We start from the raw sequence: 17,964 nt of genomic DNA on the forward strand, positions 1-17,964 counted from the left end.
GCCAATTCGAGTTCCAGCTGCTCTACTTTTGATCCAGCTCCCTGTTAATGCGACTAGGAAAGAACTGGAGGATGACCCAAGTCCTTGGGCCCCTGCCCCCAACCTGGGAGACCTGGAAGAAGCTCCTGGCTCAGCTTCAGCCGTTGTGGCCATCTGGGGAGTGAACCAGCAGATGGAAGACCTCTGTCTCTGTCTCTACCTCTCTCTGTAACTCTTTCAAGTAAATAAAATAAATCTAAAAAAAAAAAAAAAAAAAAAAAGGGAATTAAGTTGTTTTCTTCTTTTTCTCCCTTTCAAACTTTCCAACTACTTGTATAATCAAGGGCAAAAATCTGTTAATTCAGGATGGACTTAAAAATACATTTGTCGGGTTGCTACTACATGCCTAAAACTGTACTAGCAGGCTCTTTCTTTTCTTTAATATTTATTTATTTACTTATGTATTTATTTGAAAGAGAGAGAGAGAGAGAATCTTCCATCCCTGGTTCACTATTCAAATGCCTGTAATAGCTGAAGCTAGCAGCCAGGAATCCACCCTGGGTCTCCCATATGTGGGTGGCAGGGATCCAGCTACTTGAGCCATCCCCTGCTGCCATCCACAGTGCATTGTGTGTTAGCAGGAAGCTGGAATCAGGAGTGGAGTTAGACTGAAGCTCAAGTACTCTGATATAATTATAGGAAGTCAGGGTTTGTTTTTGTTTTTTTTTTTCCAATTCCTAAAGCTAAACTTAATCTGCAGTTTTTAAAAATAATTTGTCTAGCCTTACCTTGTTCCTCCGCCATCAATTGTAAGAATTCGAATTCCTCTCCCTTTCACTGGATCCACATAGCCAATCAAGGCCAAAATTTCTCTAACTGCAGCCTGAAGAGTTTCATCCTTCATTTGTCTCAGCCGTAATAAACATGGAATAAGTCGTTCCTATATTTAGAGAAAAGATATTTTGTTGCTTTTGTCAAAACAAGGGTAAAAAATGCATGATGATTTGTAACCAATTTTAATAGATCATTAAGATGCCAATGTTCAGTAATCTTAAAATAAAATTTTTTTTTTTTTTTCAGTTGAAGGTGAGGGGGCTAGGCAGGTGGAGAATATGAAACTGCCATTAACAGGTTCACTCTCAAATGGCCACAACAGCTGGGGCTGGACCAGGACAAGAGGGAAGCCAGAAAGCCTCCCATGTTGGTGGCACGGACCCAGCCACTTGAGCCATCACCTGTTTCCTCCCAAGGGTATGCATTAGCTGGAATCTAGAATGAGGGGTACTGCCAGGACTTGAACCCAGCCACTCCAAAGAGGGGATGTAGGTGTCCCAGGGAGAAACATACCTGCTACACCAAACACCTGGCCCCAGACTAGTTTCTGACACAGTAATGTCAGTTAATATCTAAGATGTATTTGTTCTAACATCGAGGACAAAAATTAATCTCTACCCAAAAAGGTGCTCAAAAATTAGAGAAATTGGGGCCAGTGTTGTAGCATAGCAGGTTAAGCCTCTGCTCGTGATGCCAGCATCCCATATGGGCACCAGATTCAGATCCAGCTGCTCCACTTCCAATCCAACTCCCTGTTAATGTGCCTGGGAAAGATGGCCTAAATTCTTGGGCCCCTGAACCCACATGCGAGACCTGGAAGAAGCACCGGGCTCCTGGCTTTGGCCTGGCCCAGCTGCAGATGCTGTAGCCATTTGGAGAGTGAACCAGCAGATGGAAGATCTCTCTTTCTCTGTCTTTCCATCTCTCTCTCTGTAACTCTGCCTTTCAAATAAATTTTAAAAAGTCTTTCAAAAAATTACAGAAATATAATTTGCTTAACACAAATTTACATAGCACTGAGACAATGTAATAAATTTTACACATAATTTTGCCCAAATCCTAAAGTTACCAGGATGGAAGTGCTTCATAATAATTATTGGAAATTAAACTACTATTAAAAGTAAAGAAAAGGGGTCAGTGTTGTGGCATAGTGGGTAAAGCGGCCACCTGTGATGCTGCCATCACATACTCCAGACCAGCTCAATATCCATCTGCTCCATTTGCAATCCAGCTCCCTACTAATGAGCATGGAGAAGCAGCAGAGGATAGCCTAATTGTTTGGGTCCCTGTACCCCTGTGGGAGATCTGGAAGAAACTCCTGACTCCTAGCTTTGGTCTGGCTCAACCCCAGCCATTGTGGCCATTTGGGGAGTGAACCAGCAGATGCAAGACCCAATCTCTCTCTCTCTCTCCAACTCTCTTTCTCCATCTCTCTCTCCCTCTCTCTCTCTCTCTTTGTGTAGCTCTACCTTTCAAATAAATAAATAACATTTTTTTAAAAAAATTATCCATTTGAAAGGCAGAGTTACAAAGAGGCAGAGGCAGAGGCACAGAAGAGATCTTCCATCCACTGGTTCACTCCCCAAATGGCCACAATGGCCAGAGCTGGGCTGATCTGAAGCCAGTAGCCAGGAGCTTCTTCCAGGTCTCCTACGCTAGCACACGGGTGCAGGTCCCAAGCACCTGGGCCATCTTCTACTGTTTTCCCTAGTCATAGCAGAGAGCTGGAAAAGAAATGAAACAGCCGAATCTGAACTGGCCATAGCTTTACCAACTATGCCATAGTGCCAGCCCCCAAATAAATCTTTGAAAAAAAATTAAAGGGAAAAAACCAGCTTGCATACATTTCACGTGATATACAAGGGACCCTCACAGTGGAATATTAACAAACATTAATTAATATAATAGAGAGAAAGAGTAAAAATTAACCATTACAATTAAACAATTAGTTTATACCCAGGAATTCAAAATTTTAAACATTCAACTTCATATTGCTGATCAAAGGCAAACGTTTAAGTCTTGTCGTGTTTTATGGGAAGCTCCTCAAAGATTCTTGGCTTCCATACCCAGAAGCACTTTAGTACTGCAGGTTTAAGGGAGTGGTAGTTGAGTGACAGCTATGCTTCTGCTGTGTAACCTTTAGCAAACCAAATAATTTTCTAATGTTCTAATGCATAACTTTTTTTTTCTGATCAAATCTACAATACTATTATTCTAAATTCCTTATATATATATATATATATATATATATATATATATATAGTTATGATCAGTTGTTGAGCTCCACGGTCTCACTAGATGAACTTAAACAATGGGGGATGGAAACATAAATTCTTCATTTCCCATTAGGATGGAACAATTTGTTTGAGATCAATGCTTATGCCACTAACCAGAAAATCGTGATAAAATACTAGAAAAGCACCATCTGGTGAAGGCATCACAGAGTTGCCGAAGCAATGAGAAGGGGGGGTAACAATCTGCAGAAGGGATAATTACTTAGAAGTAAGCTGATGAACTATAGCTTTACTTCCCATGGGCATTTGCTAATTTGGGAAGAAGTAAAGGATGAAAAAACTGGGCTTGGTTCAGAGGGCCATGAATGGAGGACACAGAAGCCAGCAGAGTTTCATGGTCTGGAGTCACAAAACTGCAAATCAGCTGGGCTTTAATCACATGGCTGATTTCCCTCTAGATTCTGAAGTTTGAGATGTGGGAGGCTAAAAAGCTAAACTGGGGGCCAAAGTTGTAGTGCGGGAGGCTAAGCCACCACCTATAATCCTGCATCCTATATGGTCACAGTTCAGGCCTCAGTGGCTCCACTTCTGATCCAGCTCCCAGCTAACGCCTCTGGGAAAGCAGTGGAGGATAGCTCAAGTCAGTGGGCCCCTGCACCCATGTGGGAGAGTGGGTTAAAGATCCTGGCTTCAGCCTAGCCCAGCCCTGGCAGCTGCAGCCTTTTGGGGAATGAACAAACATATGGACTATCTCTCTCTCCCCCTCTCCCTCTCCCTCTGTCTTTCAAATTAAAACAAACAAAAACCAACCACAACAACTGAATCAAGACCTCTGAAAATCAGAAGTTTTTTTTTTATATTCCTAAGATTTCAGGACTCAAAAGGATTTTTGGTAGTGATTATTTCAGGTTCTCATCTGAAAGTCTTGGAGGAAGAGACCTTAACAACAGGGCAAATAGAGCAAACTGGGGAGTAGCGGATAGGGCTGCCGCCTGCAGGGCCGACATCCCATGTGAGCGAGTCCTGGCTGCTCCACTTCTGGTCCAGCTCTCTGATATGGCTTAGGAAAAGCAGTGGAGGACAGCCCAAAGACTTGGGCCCATGTACCGGCGTGGGAGACCTGGAAGAAGCTCCTGGCTTCAGATCAGTTCAGCTCTGGCTGTTGTAGCCATTTGGGGAGTGAAACAGAGGATGAAAGACCTCTTTTTCTCTCTGCCTCTCTGTAACTCTGCCTTTCAAATAAACAAGTAAATCTTAAAAAAAAAAAAAAAAAAAAAAAAAAAAGGGCAAACTACGGGTCTAACCTAAATTGTTACCCAGCCTTGCTTCACCTCTAATCCTTAAATCATGTTCATCAGTGTCCCACTATATATGCCAAGCCAAGGGACAAATAAGCTCAATGGAAAAAGAAATCACCTGATATAATCTGGGTCCTATGTTATTTTTTTACTTACAATGTCCAGCATCCAGAAAAAAAACAAATAATGCATATGAAACCAATATAAATGATTAAAGACCAAGGTTATCCTCATATTAGAATTACCAGTAAAAGATATTAAAATGAAAATAAAGTCACCATCCCAAAACATCACATATATATGAAATATTCAACAAAGTAAATCCAATGAATGATGTGCAAGGCAGTCATATTGAAAATGTTTTAGGGGCCGGCGCTGTGGCACAGTGGATTAACGCCCTGGCCTGCAGTGCTGGCATCCCATATGGGCATTTGGTTCAAGTCCCAGCTATTCCACTTCTGATCCAGCTCAATGCTACCAGCCTGGGAAATCAGAAGATGGCCCAAGTCCTTGGGCCCCTGTATCCACGTGGGAGACCTGGAAGAAGCTCCTGGCTCCTGGCTTCGGATCAGCTCAGCTCCGGCCGTTGCAGCCAATTGGGGAGTGAACCAGTGGATGGAAGACCTCTCTCTCTCTGCCTCTCCTTCTTTCTTTGTGTAAATCTGATTTTCAAATAAATAAATAAATCTTTAAAAAAAAGAACTTCATAAAACCATCTGGCAATATCTACTACAAATGAAAATATAAACACTCTATGACCAATAATAATAGTTTTTAGGTAAAAACCCCAAAGAAAGAAGACAAATGTTTTCCAAAAGAAACATTCTAAGATTCACTCATTTGTATTTATTATTATTTATTTATAAGTCAGAATTACAGAGAAAGAGGGAGACAGAGAGAGGATCTTTCATCCACTGATTCACTCCTTAAATGGTTACAACGGCCAGAGCTGGGCCTATCCAAAGCTAGGAGCCAAGAGCCAGGAGACTCTTCTGGGTCTCCCAAGTAGGAACAGGCACCCAAACACTTGGGCCATCCTCCGCTGCTTTCCCAGACCATTAGCAGGGAGCTGGATCAGAAGTGGGGCAGCCAGGATTTAAACTGGCACCCTGGTGGCAGCTTTCACTCACTGTGCCACAGCGCCGGCCCCAAGACACATTCTAGAAGCACTATTCCTAAACAGCCCTATGCCAGATATTATCCTGATGCCCATCAGCAGAATGCATAATGTCATTATGGTCAATTAACATTATAGAATAGACCACAACATAAATGGATGTTCTGCAACCACACCCAACAACATAAGATATTTCACAAGCATCACACTGAGTGGAAAAAACAGAGCACATGCTGCATCATTCCTTTTATATAACACGCAAAAAGAGGTGCAAACTAATCTATATTGCCAGTATCCAGGAAAACTGGTCAATCTTTCTAGAGGTAATGTTTGTAGTGCTGGTAACATTTCGCTTCTTATTCTAGGTGGTGGTTATTTGAGTATAAATATTTTGTGAAAAATCATAGAGCTGTATACCCACTTTTCTGGGTATTTTTAAAAAAACTTTAAAACCCAAATGACACACAAATGAGCTTGAGGTGCCCTCGCTCTTCAAACTTGTGACCAATTCAGTATTTCTTTTAAAGGGTGAAGAGGGATACAGAAATACAGTTAACTTATAAAAAACTATGAAATAATGAAAAAAATTTTAAAGATACAAGAAATTCAGGTCATCAACGGAGCAGCAATTCAAACAACATCTTATTAATGGTAAGGAATGAGTTGGTGGATATTTGAGGGAATACAGCATATTTTAAGCCATCGTATACTGCTCCAGGTATGGAAGGTGTAACTTCACAGGAAAGACTGAAATTCCTAGCTGAAACACAGTGACTGATCAGTGAAAAAAGATTAGTCCATCTAGAAATACTTATATTCCTACTTTAGTATTTCTCTCTTGCTATGGTTATTTTAATATGACTGGGCTTCCCATACAATTAAGAGTGTGAACTAAAGAGATATAGGAAAAAAGAAAAACATAAAAATGTAATAAACGATAAGGTTATTTCTAGTATAAAATGAATGAATTACTCCTAAGGTCAGAAGTGGTTAACTATTTCAAACAAGACTAAATTCTAGTTTCATACTATATGTGAAGAAAATCTATACATGACTAATGATTTAAATGTAAAAAAAATGTAAAAGAATTATTAAATTTGAACCCACATTTTAGTACAGAACCTAAACCCATATTTTAGGTTCTGTACTAAAATATGGGTTCACATTTCATAATATGGTTAGGAAAGTTTTCTTAAATTCATAACATCAAAGCCCAAAATTAAAAAGGAAAATAGTAGAAAATCCACAAAAATTATTAAAAAGTAGTGAATTGAAAGAAATTTAAAAGGGGAGAAATTATTTAAAACATGACAGATGAATGTCATTAATACATAAGGGACTTTTTTTTAAAAAAGATTTATTTATTTATTTGAAAGGCAGGGTCATAGAGAGGCAGGGGCAGAGAGAGTTCTTCCATCTGCTGGTTCACTCCCCAAATGGCTGCAATGGCTGGTGCTGAGCTGTTGCAAAGCCAGGAGCCAGGAGCTTCTTCTGGTTCTCCCACGCAGGTGCAGGGGTCCAAGGGCTTGGGCCATCTTCTACTTCTTTCCCAGGCCATGGCAGAGAGCTGGATCAGAAGTGGGATTTAAACTGGGGCCCATATGGGATGCTGGCACTGCAGGTGGAGGCTTAGCCCACTGTGCCACAGTGCTGGCTCCTATCATTGGCTCTTACAAATTAGGAAAAAATGATTCATATCTCAATAGTGAAAAAGCCACAGACAAGTAATTCACAGGAAAAAAAAAAAAAGCTCATCTCCTTTTATCAATGAAATACAGGTGAAATCAAGGGTGTACCCTTTATCTATCCAACTGATAACTGATAAAAACAGGAACAAGTACTTACTGCTCCTTCTATGCACGTTAGCTACAGTTCTAATTATTTCATTTTTCAGTCACTACTACTCACACAACTGCAAAAATTCACCAAGTTCTGTGTTGAGCATTTGTGCACTTCACTGTTTGTATCTTACACATTAATTAACAAGTTGGCTGGTTTGTACGCCCGGTAGTCTGGAAAGTGAATCATGGTTATGATTGCAGTGGTCCTTCCTCCACTCACACAGACCAATGCTTAGGGATGAGATGATGGTAGCCATTTAGAACCCTGTTCTCTTCTGAAACATAGAGTGCCATCTTCTACAGCTTGGTGACAGCTATAGATGGGAAAATTAGTTGTCATGGTCTTCAAAGCAAAAATTTTATTCTGGGGGCTGGAGTTGTGGTGTGTTAGGTATGGTGCCAGCATCCCATATGGGTGCCGATTCCAGTCCCGGCTGCTCCACTTCCAATCCAGCACTCTGCTATGGCCTAGGAAAGCAGAAGATGGCCCAAGTCCTTAGGCTCCGGCTCCCACATGGGAGACCTGGAGGAAGTTCCTGGCTCCTGGCTTCAGATCAGCCCAGCTCCGGCTGTTGTGGCCATTTGGGGAGTGAACCAGGGGACAGAAGACCCTTCCCTCTCTCTCTGCCTCTGCCTCTCTGAAACTCTACCTTTCAAATAAAGAAATAAATATTTTAAAAAACTTTTCATTCTGAATGAATCTCTATCTACTTCCATAATAGTTTCATTGTACATCAAATATGGTACTTATTTTAGAACTGCCTTGCAGAACATTTGTGTTATTGTGCCTGGATCCACTGCTGAGGTGGGGAAGGCGAGAGAAGAGGCTGAGTCCTGCTTTCATTCGGATTTCCCTCAGGGCCCAGTACAGTGCCTTTCCCATTGTAATATACAATAAATGGTCATGAAACTAAAAAAAAAAAAAAAAAAACAAAAAACAAAAAAACAGAAATTAAGCATTCCTCTTGCCTTTCTTGTTTGTCTTTAAGAATATCCAAATAGTTGCAGCTGATGAAATAAAGACATACTTTACAAAAATATCAATTGTAACACAGAAGGTGTGACAGAATTAGAAATTCATCATTCTACAACCCTAGCAGAGCGATTAGTTCTAACATAACATCAGTGGTTGATGGAATGCTTCTAGTGTAACCGTGTGATGAAAAGCAGACTGTCACCACCCTAATCCAGGGGTCATCCTTAGCACTGCTAATGGCTGGTCAGCCAATTACTATACGTGTCCTGATAGGCTGCATTGTGAGACACAACAAGATCTAACATGCCCTCTAACAAGAAAATGTTTAGTTCAATTGGTCAAGCCCTTAAATTTCATTGTTCAGGAAACAAAAAGGAAAGAGGAACACACCAAATAACACTAGGTAAATCCAGCAGGTGAGTCATTCTGCACATTCACCAGCTCAGTCTCTTCAACTGGTCACTCTGAAAGTGAAAGTAAAGGACTGTGCTACATTACAAGTCAATCTGAGCACTATTCAGATACAATGTATGGTCTACACCAGGCTCTCATTTGGACCCAATCAGAACATCTTTGACCTGGGTCTAGGACAGATGAAAACTTACTGATACAGAAAGGTATACGCTGTAAACTCAAGAATCAAGTTATAACAGAGTATATACTGAATGACTTTATTTTGGTATATATATGCATAGAACAATTTCTGGAGGAATATTGTGGCAGGCAGAACTAATATTCATCAATAACCAGATTGCTTCCCCTTCTAAGCACACAGAAGACTGCACTGGTTGTGAGCAGATGAAAGCTTTGGCGTCTCCTGCTGAAATATTCTTACCTTGCTATAGAAATCATGGCAGAGACCTTGTACTGGGATAAAGGCAACAGAATCAAAGTAGCTACCACATGGAGGTTCCCTGTGCTGGAGAATCACCCACACTCAGCGCTGTCTGTGCAAGAGTGAGAAATAGACCTCCGTAGTGGTAAGCCACTGACACTCTGGTGGTGTTTGTTTTTTGACAGGCAGAGTTAGACACTGAAAGAGACAGAGACAGAGAGAAAGGTCTTCCTTGCATTGGTTTGCTCCCCAGATAGCCACTACGGCCGGTGTGCTGCGCCAATCTGAAGCCAGGAGTCAGGTGCTTCCTCCTGGTCTCCCATGCGGGTGCAGGGCCCAAGCACTTGGGCCATCCTCCACTGCCTTCCCAGGCCACAGCAGAGAGCTGGACTGGAAGAGGAGCAACCAGGACAGAACCAGTGCCTTGACCGGGACTAGAACCCTGGGTGCCAGTGCTGCAGGCGGAGGATTAGCCTAGTGAGCCGTGGCGCCACTCTGTGTTTGTTACTAAAGCATAAATCAGCTTAATCTGACAAATTCAAATAGATCCTACTACATTACATTAGTAACCCAAAAGAGTAGAAATACACTAATTTTCTAATTTTTGCTTTACTTTTCTTCTAATTTCCCATGAATTATATTTTTTTAAAAAAGAAATAAAAGGTGTTTTTGTTTTTTCATAAATTAAAAATACAGTGAGGGGCCAGTGCTGTGGCATAGTAGGCTAAGCATGGGTGCCCCTTCATGTCCCGGCTGCTCCTCTTCCTAATCCCGCTGCTCTGTTTGTGGCCTGGGAAAGCAGTGGAGGATGGCCCAAGTGCTTGGGCCCCTGCACCTACGTGCGAGTCTGGGAAAAAGCTCCTGGCTCCTGGCTCCTGATCAGTCCAGCTCCAGTTGTTGCAGCCACTTGGGGAGTGAACCAGCAGATGGAAGACCTTTCTCTCTGTCTCTTTCTCTCTCTAACTCTGCCTCTCAAATAAATAAATAAAATCTTTTAAAAAAACATACAGTGAGGGCCGGCGCCGTGGCTCACTTGGTTAATCCTCTGCCTGTGGTGACGGTATCCCATGTGGGCACCGGTTTCTAGTCCCGATTGCTCCTCTTCCAGTCCAGCTCTCTGCTGTGGCCCGGGAAGGCAGTGCAGGATGGCCTAGGTGCTTGGGCCCTGCACCCACATGGGAGACCAGGAGGAAGCACCTGGCTCCTGGCTTCGGATAGGTGCAGCGCCAGCTGTGGCGGCCATCTGGGGAGTGAACCAATGGAAGGAAGACCTTTCTCTCTGTCTCTCTCTGTCTATAACTTTACCTGTCAAATAAAACAAACAAATAAATAAAAAAAAAAAACATACAGTGAAAAGAGACCTTCGTTATCAAAAAATGAAAAATTGTCATAGACAATCCCCTAGATGAGGCTGCCACAAGTACAGCAAAGAAGAAGCTAGGTTTTTTAGAGCATTAGGTATTACACATAGTTTTATGGATTTTGCTATCATAAATACATTGCACACATAAAAAGTACAGATGTTTTAGGGGTAGCACTGTGGCACAGCAGGTTAAGCAGCAGTCTGCAATACCGGCATCCCATATGGGCACCGGTTTGAGTCCCGACTGCTCCACTTCCAACCCAGCTCCCTGATAATATTCCTGGGTAAGCAGCTAAAGATGACCCAAGTCCCTGGGCCCCTGCACCCACGTGGGAGACTTGGATGAAGCTCCTGGCTTCAGCCTGGCCCAGTCCTGGTCATTGCAGCCATTTGGGGAGTGAATCAGCAGATGGAAGATCTCTCTCTCTCCTACTCTCTGTAACTCTACATTTCAAATAAATAAATAAGTCTTTAGAAAAATATATAGATGTTTTACATTAATCAATTTTAGCATTTTTGAAAAAGATTTATTTATTTGAGAAGCAGAGTTACAGAGGGAGGGAGACAGTGAGAGAGGTTTTCCAAATGACTGCAACGGCCAGAGCTAAGCCAATCTGAAGCCAGGAGCCAAAAGTTTCTTCCAGGTCTCCCACGTGGGTGAGTGTAGGGGTCCAAGAACCTGGGCCTTATTCCACTGCTTTTCCAGGCCACTAGCAGGGAGCTAGATTGAAAGTGGAGCAGCCAGCACTAGAACTGGCATCCATATGGGATGCTGGCACCACAGGCAGGGGCTTAACATACTATGCCACAGCACCAGCCCCAATTTTGGTATTTTTTTGTTCTTTGACAGGCAGAATTAGACAGAGAGAGAGAGACAGAGAGAAAGGTCTTCCTTCCATTGGTTCACCCCCAAAATGGCCACTACAGCCGGCGTGCTGCGCCAATCTGAAGCCAGGAGCCAGGTGCTTCCTCCTGGTCTCCCATGCGGGTGCAGGACCCAAGCACTTGGGCTACAGCAGAGAGCTGGACTGGAAAAGGAGCAACCAGGACAGGACCGGCGCCCCAACCGGGACTAGAACCTGGAGTACCGGCGCCGCAGGTGGAGGATTAGCCTAGTGAGCCGCGGCACCGGCCATCAGATTTTCATTCATAATTGATCTGAACATACACATCTACAGCATCACATTTCTTCTTTGTACTGAGGATCCTTAGATTTGGGATTAGATATGCAAAAGAGAGTACTCAAATTTTAATCAGCAAGACTATTACTAATAGACTAAAGCTGGTAACTACCATCAACCACAAAATACAAAAGCAGTAAGAATGAATGATTTAGAACTACCCCCAACAATATGAATGATTCCTATTACCATGTTGGGTAAAAGAGCCAACCACACAATAGTTTATATAATGTATAGAAACAGGCAAAACTCATCCATCTCCACCTTTTTTTTTTTTTTTTTTTTTGACAGGCAGAGTGGATAGTGAGAGAGACAGAGAGAAAGGTCTTCCTTTGCCGTTGGTTCACCCTCCAATGGCCACTGTGGCCAGCGCATCTCGCTGATCCGAAGCCAGGAGCCAGGTGCTTCTCCTGGTCTCCCATGCGGGTACCGGGCCCAAGGACTTGGGCCATCCTCCACTGCCTTCCCGGGCCATAGCAGAGAGCTGGCCTGGAAGAGGGGCAACCGGGATAGAATCTGGCGCCCCAACCGGGACTAGAACCAGGTGTGCTGGCACCGCAAGGCGGAGGATTAGCCTGTTAAGCCACGGCGCCAGCCCCAACTCCACCTTTTAGGCAGACTGAAGTGGGGTACAAAGGAGGCTTCTAATGCACTGGGAATGCTCTGTTTCTCCATCTAGGTTACACAGGTATGTTCAGTTTATGCCTTTCACAGAACTTTATATACCTGCATGAAATGTTTTTTAAATAGTTCTTTAAATTATGTGCTATGACCTGAATTGAGTGTCACCCCCTATAATTTGTAGGTTGGATTCTAGTAAGCCATGCAATAGCCTTAAGAGGCAGGGCCTTTTGGGAGGTGACTTAAATCAAGGGAATTAGCGCCCTTGTAAAAGAGCGTGAAGGGAGCTGCTCTGCCCTTTCCGCCATGTGACTAAACCACGAGCAGCCACTGCCTCTGAGGAATGGGACCAAACACTGAATCTGCTGATGCCTTAATTAACTATGGACTTTGAACCTCCAGAACTATGAGAAATAACTTCTTTTTTTTTTTAAGATTTTTTTTTTTTTAATTTGAATAGCAGAGTGAGAGAGAAAGAGAGAAATTTTTCCATCTGCTGGTTCACTTCTCAAATGGCTTTAACATCCAGGGCTAGGCCAGGCCAAAGCCAAGAGACTGGAACTCTATCAGGGTTTCCCACATGGGTGGCAGGGGCCCAAGCACTTGGCCATACTCCACTGCCTTCCCTGGCACATTAGCAGAGAACTATATCAGAAACAGAACAGCCAGGACTTAAACCAGTGCTCCAATATGGGATATCTGCTGCCCTACAACACCAGCTCCAGAAATAAATTCCCAAGGTTTATAAATGACCCAGTCCAAGATATTTTGTTAAAGCAGCCCAAATGAGATAGTAGAGTATGCCGTTCTATTTTAGGTTTCTGCTTTCAGTATGTAACAAAGTATTACATAATCCATTATTACATATGAATTTATAAGTTCTCTTTTAGGGAATAAACTACTAAATATAAAAGATAATCCCAAATTTTATGACTATAAAATACTAAAAATAATATATGCATTACAGAATATAAAACTCTTTGAGTATACATTATTCAAAGACAAATAATTGCTCAACAAAAGTGACTGTCAAAAAGTGGAATAAATGTGAACTAAATTAACATACTTTTCTGAAGGGATGGCTAAAATAAGCACTCATGGATACTGAATAGAGTTTTAACCATTTAACACACCATGTGATATTTTCAAATTATTTGTTAACTATCACAAATTATCTTAATAGTACCGTTATATACAAAAACTTCAACTACATTTGTCACATTTTATAGCATTTCTCCTGAAATACTATTTAAATAAATCTAAATTATGCTGCCTTTTTTAAAAAAAGAATTATTTTATTTATTTGAAAAAGAGTTGCAGAGAGAGGTAGAGCCAGAGAGAGACAGAGAAAGGTCTTCCATTTGCTGGTTCACTCTCCAATGATTGCAACGGCCAGAGCTGAGCTGATCTGGAGCCAGGAGCCAGGAGCTTCCAGGTCTCCCACGGGGGTGCAGGGGACCAAGGAGTTGGGCCATCTTCTACTGCTTTCCCAGGCCATAGCAGAAATCTCAGTCAGAAGAGGAGCAGCCGGGACTGGAACTGGCGCCCATATGGGATGCCGGCGCTGCAGGTTGGAGCTTTAACCCACTGTGCCACAGTGCCAGCCTTGCTCCCTATCTTTTTTAAAACAAGGCAAAGAAAAGCTATTTGTTTGATGTAGTATTAACACCAATTTTTAATTATCAATAAGGTCATTAAAAGATCATGAACTAAAAACCAGCAATGACTTTACATATGAATGATTTCTCTTTAAGAGTAGTTACAGAGCTGGTATCGTGGCACAGTGTGTAGAGCCACTACCTGTAACGATGGACACAGTTTGAGTCTCAGCTGCTCAATTTCTAATCCAGCTCCCTGCTATGGCCTGGGAAAGCAGCAGAAGATGGCCCAGTGCTTGGGTCCCTGCACCCAGGTGGGAGAAACAGAAGAATTTACTGGCTTCAGTCTGGCCCAGCAGAAGCCACTATGGCCGTTTGAGGAGTGAACCAGTGGATTGAAGATCTCTTCCTCTGTCTCTCCCTCTCTCTGTAACTCTGCCTTTCAAATAAATAATAAATAAATCTTTTAAAAAAAAGATTAGTTACATAGTACAAATAGCTATACTGCATATATAGAATATTTGGTAGCTGACAAACTAATAGGCTGACATTTATTTTCTGTTTCATTAATATTTAATCTCAAAGTATAGATATCTGCACTAACAGCAGAATAAACAGGATTGATAAGCATAATGTATATCACTGAACAAATGGAGCGATTACTGAATATATAATCCTGGCATATAACATTAAAACCACCAAAAAACTCAGATTGAAAAAAAGAGAGGTATTGTCTTCTTCATTTTAGAAGGCTTATTAGTATTTTTATTCCAAGACAAAACAAGGTTACATAAATTAGAAATTACCTTGACAGCCACGCCTTTTCCTTCAGGAAACTCCAGAAGATGAAAAGTCAGCTCTTCCACCCTCGTAATGCAGAGCTTTGGGTCAGCTGTTCTTCTTAGGGCCTGAACTAATGCCCGCGTTCTGTTATCAATACTCACTCTTGCAATAATCTAGAAAGATATATTAAACATGTGTGATTGGAACACAAACTGCTTCAACAAGTGGTTAAGACTTCTTAGGTCCCATTAGGAAATGAAACTTACAAATTCGACAAAAAGTGTATACAACTTGAGAGCACACTGAGTAGTAGCAACTTGCCTTTTCTCTTTGAAGAGACAGGTGCTTTTTCTCCTCCACAGTTTTGTCTTTGCTGCCAGCTGGCTCGCTCTTAGCAGGCTCCTCCTGTTCTTCTGCCTGACTCTTGGAATCGTACTTTAATTTGGGGACAAGACCACCGATATAACCACCTACTAAAGCCTGTACACCTTCAGTGGGGCGAGAAAGAAAGTTAGCAATACTCTGCTTAGTAGAAATGGGAAGACTCTCAGGTGTCCCGCTGGGACTTGCGGCCTTGTCCACGGTACCTGCAGAAGACTTGAGGTCTGGCTTATCAGCCTGGCTCATTAGGATGCCAGGATCCAGAGAACTGGACTTCCCTTCTGATTCAACCTTTTTACCTTCAAGTTCTGATTTCTCCTGGAAATGACTGTTTTCCTTGTCTTGAGACATTTTTTCCGCACGTTTGAAGTAGGAATTAATATGGTTTGATAAGAAGTAAAACGACTCTCCAAATTTTGTGGTTATATTACCCGTATAATGAAAAAGGCTTTGTTTACCTATGTCGTCTTCTTTATCTATAATGTGATTTCTCTCTTCTGGGACGGGACTCTTTTCTGTAGACTTGTCACTGTATTTTTTCAGAGATCTGATGGCTTGTTTAATGTTTTCCTGTTTCAGCCAGCCACTATCGGACACTTTTCTTAATATTCGAAAACTTGGTTTAAATTGAGCCAAACGTGAAATCATTTCATTCTGACTACCAAAAACAGCCTTTGAAACAGAGTTCAAAGTACTTTTAATGCGGGACATACGAATGCTCACTTTTGTAAGTCCCTTGGGAGCAGATGTGCTAAGTTTCAAGATTCCAATATGTAAACCATGGTTGCTTGGAGAATAATAATGCTTACTGCAAGCATGTGTTTCACTTTTGGTCCATTTACATCTTGCTTTGTGTGGATGTAAACCTCCCTGTAGACTGACGTGCCTTATCTTCCAATAATGACTAGGTGAGCACACAAGGTGCAGCTGCTTGCTTCTATGCTTCCCACAAAGATTTCTTGCATTACTAAGGAGGTAAATACATATATCTAGAGTCAAATTAATAGACATAACTTAAAAATCACCTATTTTCTAAATGACATTCTCTCACTTCATTCCTGAATGCTTCATTTAAGAAACGACACAATTCATGGTCTTACCTGAAACAGCAAGAAAAAAAGAAATTAGGATTCAAGTTTAAATTGAAATTGGGTATAATACAAAATATGCAAACCCTCAACTAAACTCAGCAATTTCTATATGGTTGACATAGAATCCATTTTTAAACCAACAGAATATAATTCAACTTTCAATGTAAAAGTCATTGAAAAGAGAAATTGAGTAGTAGGATGTTTAGGGAAAGAAGTAATCTAGGAAAGCTGCCCAAATGCTAAGTTTTCACATAATACCTAATTTAATTTGCAATTAAGATATGTGGTTTTTTTTCTTCCTCATTGTTAAATTCTTGACAAGTCAGTGTACACTAGACTTTTAAGTTTTTCTTAAAAAATTTACTTATTTGAAAGGCAGAGTTACAGAGAGAGGGGGAGAGGAACAGACTGAAAGAGAGAGAGAGAGATCTTCAGTTCAATGGTTCACATCCCAAACGGTTGCAACGGCCAGGGCTGGGAGAGGCTGAAGCCAGGAGCCTGGAGCTCCATACCAGTCTCCCACATGGGTGGCAGGGGCCCAAGCACTGGGGCCATCTTCTGCTGCTTTTCTCAGGTGTATTAGCAGTGAGCTGGATTGGAAGTAGAGCTGCAGAACTGTAACCAACGCCATCTAGGATGCTGGTGTCAAAGGCAGCAGCTTACACTGTGCCACAATGCAGGCCAGACTTGTAAGTTCTTTAAAGATAGGGTCAAGTGTTATACTTAAGACTGCAAACCAATTACTGAATACTCAGTCATGGTACTAACACTGACACCACAAAGACACAGACACTAAGGAACTTCCTTGCAGTCTAGAGCCAGAGACAGCCATGTGAAGGTTTTACTCTCTGCTAATAAGTGCCCATTAAATCAAAGAAGGCCAACTAGAAGAAACTACTTACAGCCTCTACCATAAAAGGAGTTCATAACCACAATGTAAAAGAACAAATACTACTAAGAACGAATAATCCAATTAAAAAATGGCCCAAGGGCATAAATAGTCACAGAATAAATACAAACAGTAAAATAATGAAACACACTTCACCACATCAAAAGAAATGCTGAATAAGACACATAATACTTTATTTTTCCAATTAGTAAAAATTCAAACAATCACTCAAGTAGTTGAGTTCCTGCCATCCATGTTGGAAATCAGGATTGAGTTGTTGGCTCTTGGCATTAGCCTGGCCCAACTCTGGCTGTTGCAGGCATCTGGGGAGTGAACTGTCAGATGGGAGCTCTCTGTATGTTCTCTCTGTCTCTTCAATAAAATAAATAAATAGAAGACAATGCATATTTTTAAAAAATGAAATTTCAAAACAGAAAACCTAAGATCCAGTTGCGTTTACTAGTGAATTTTACCAAATATTTAAATTAGAAATTAAATCAATTATCTAGATCTCTTTCAGAATATAGAATACTTCCTAATTTATTCTATGAGGCCAATATTACACTAGTAATAAAACCAAAGGCATTACAAGGAAAAAACTACAGATTAATATTTCTCATGAACATACACGCAAAATGCTGAAAAAATTAGTAAATCAAATTCAATAATATGTAAAAGTATTAAACATCATGACCAAGTGCAATTTACTCCATGTATGTAAAGCTGGTTCAACATTTGAAAATCAACATAATTTACTATATCAACAATCATATCATTAGATACAGTAAAAGCATTTTTAAAAAAATCTAACACACAATCATAAAAACTCCCAGTAAGCTAGAAATAGAGGGGAACTTCTTCAACTTGATAAAAAATATTTACAAAAACTCTACTTGATTGTGAGAATTAGAAGCTTTCCCACTAGGATCAGGAATAAGGCAAG

At 41.2% G+C, this 17,964-nt stretch overlaps 1 protein-coding gene across 1 annotated transcript in view; it reads right to left on the reverse strand.

The window, feature by feature from the left end:
• The window catches only part of PNPLA8 (patatin like phospholipase domain containing 8), a 52,263-nt gene extending 36,203 nt beyond the window's left edge, over positions 1 to 16,060 (reverse strand). The window contains exons 1-3 of the mRNA XM_062176666.1: positions 14,982 to 16,060; positions 14,684 to 14,833; positions 768 to 919 (exon numbers count right to left, since the gene is read on the reverse strand). Of these exons, the coding sequence (XP_062032650.1) occupies positions 768 to 919; positions 14,684 to 14,833; positions 14,982 to 16,052 (1,373 nt within the window). The 5' untranslated portion in view covers positions 16,053 to 16,060. The remainder of the gene's footprint in view (positions 1 to 767; positions 920 to 14,683; positions 14,834 to 14,981) is intronic.
• Between the last annotated feature and the right edge of the window lie 1,904 nt (positions 16,061 to 17,964).

Source organism: Lepus europaeus, chromosome 1, assembly GCF_033115175.1.
Source record: "Lepus europaeus isolate LE1 chromosome 1, mLepTim1.pri, whole genome shotgun sequence".
Lineage (NCBI taxonomy): Eukaryota > Metazoa > Chordata > Mammalia > Lagomorpha > Leporidae > Lepus > Lepus europaeus.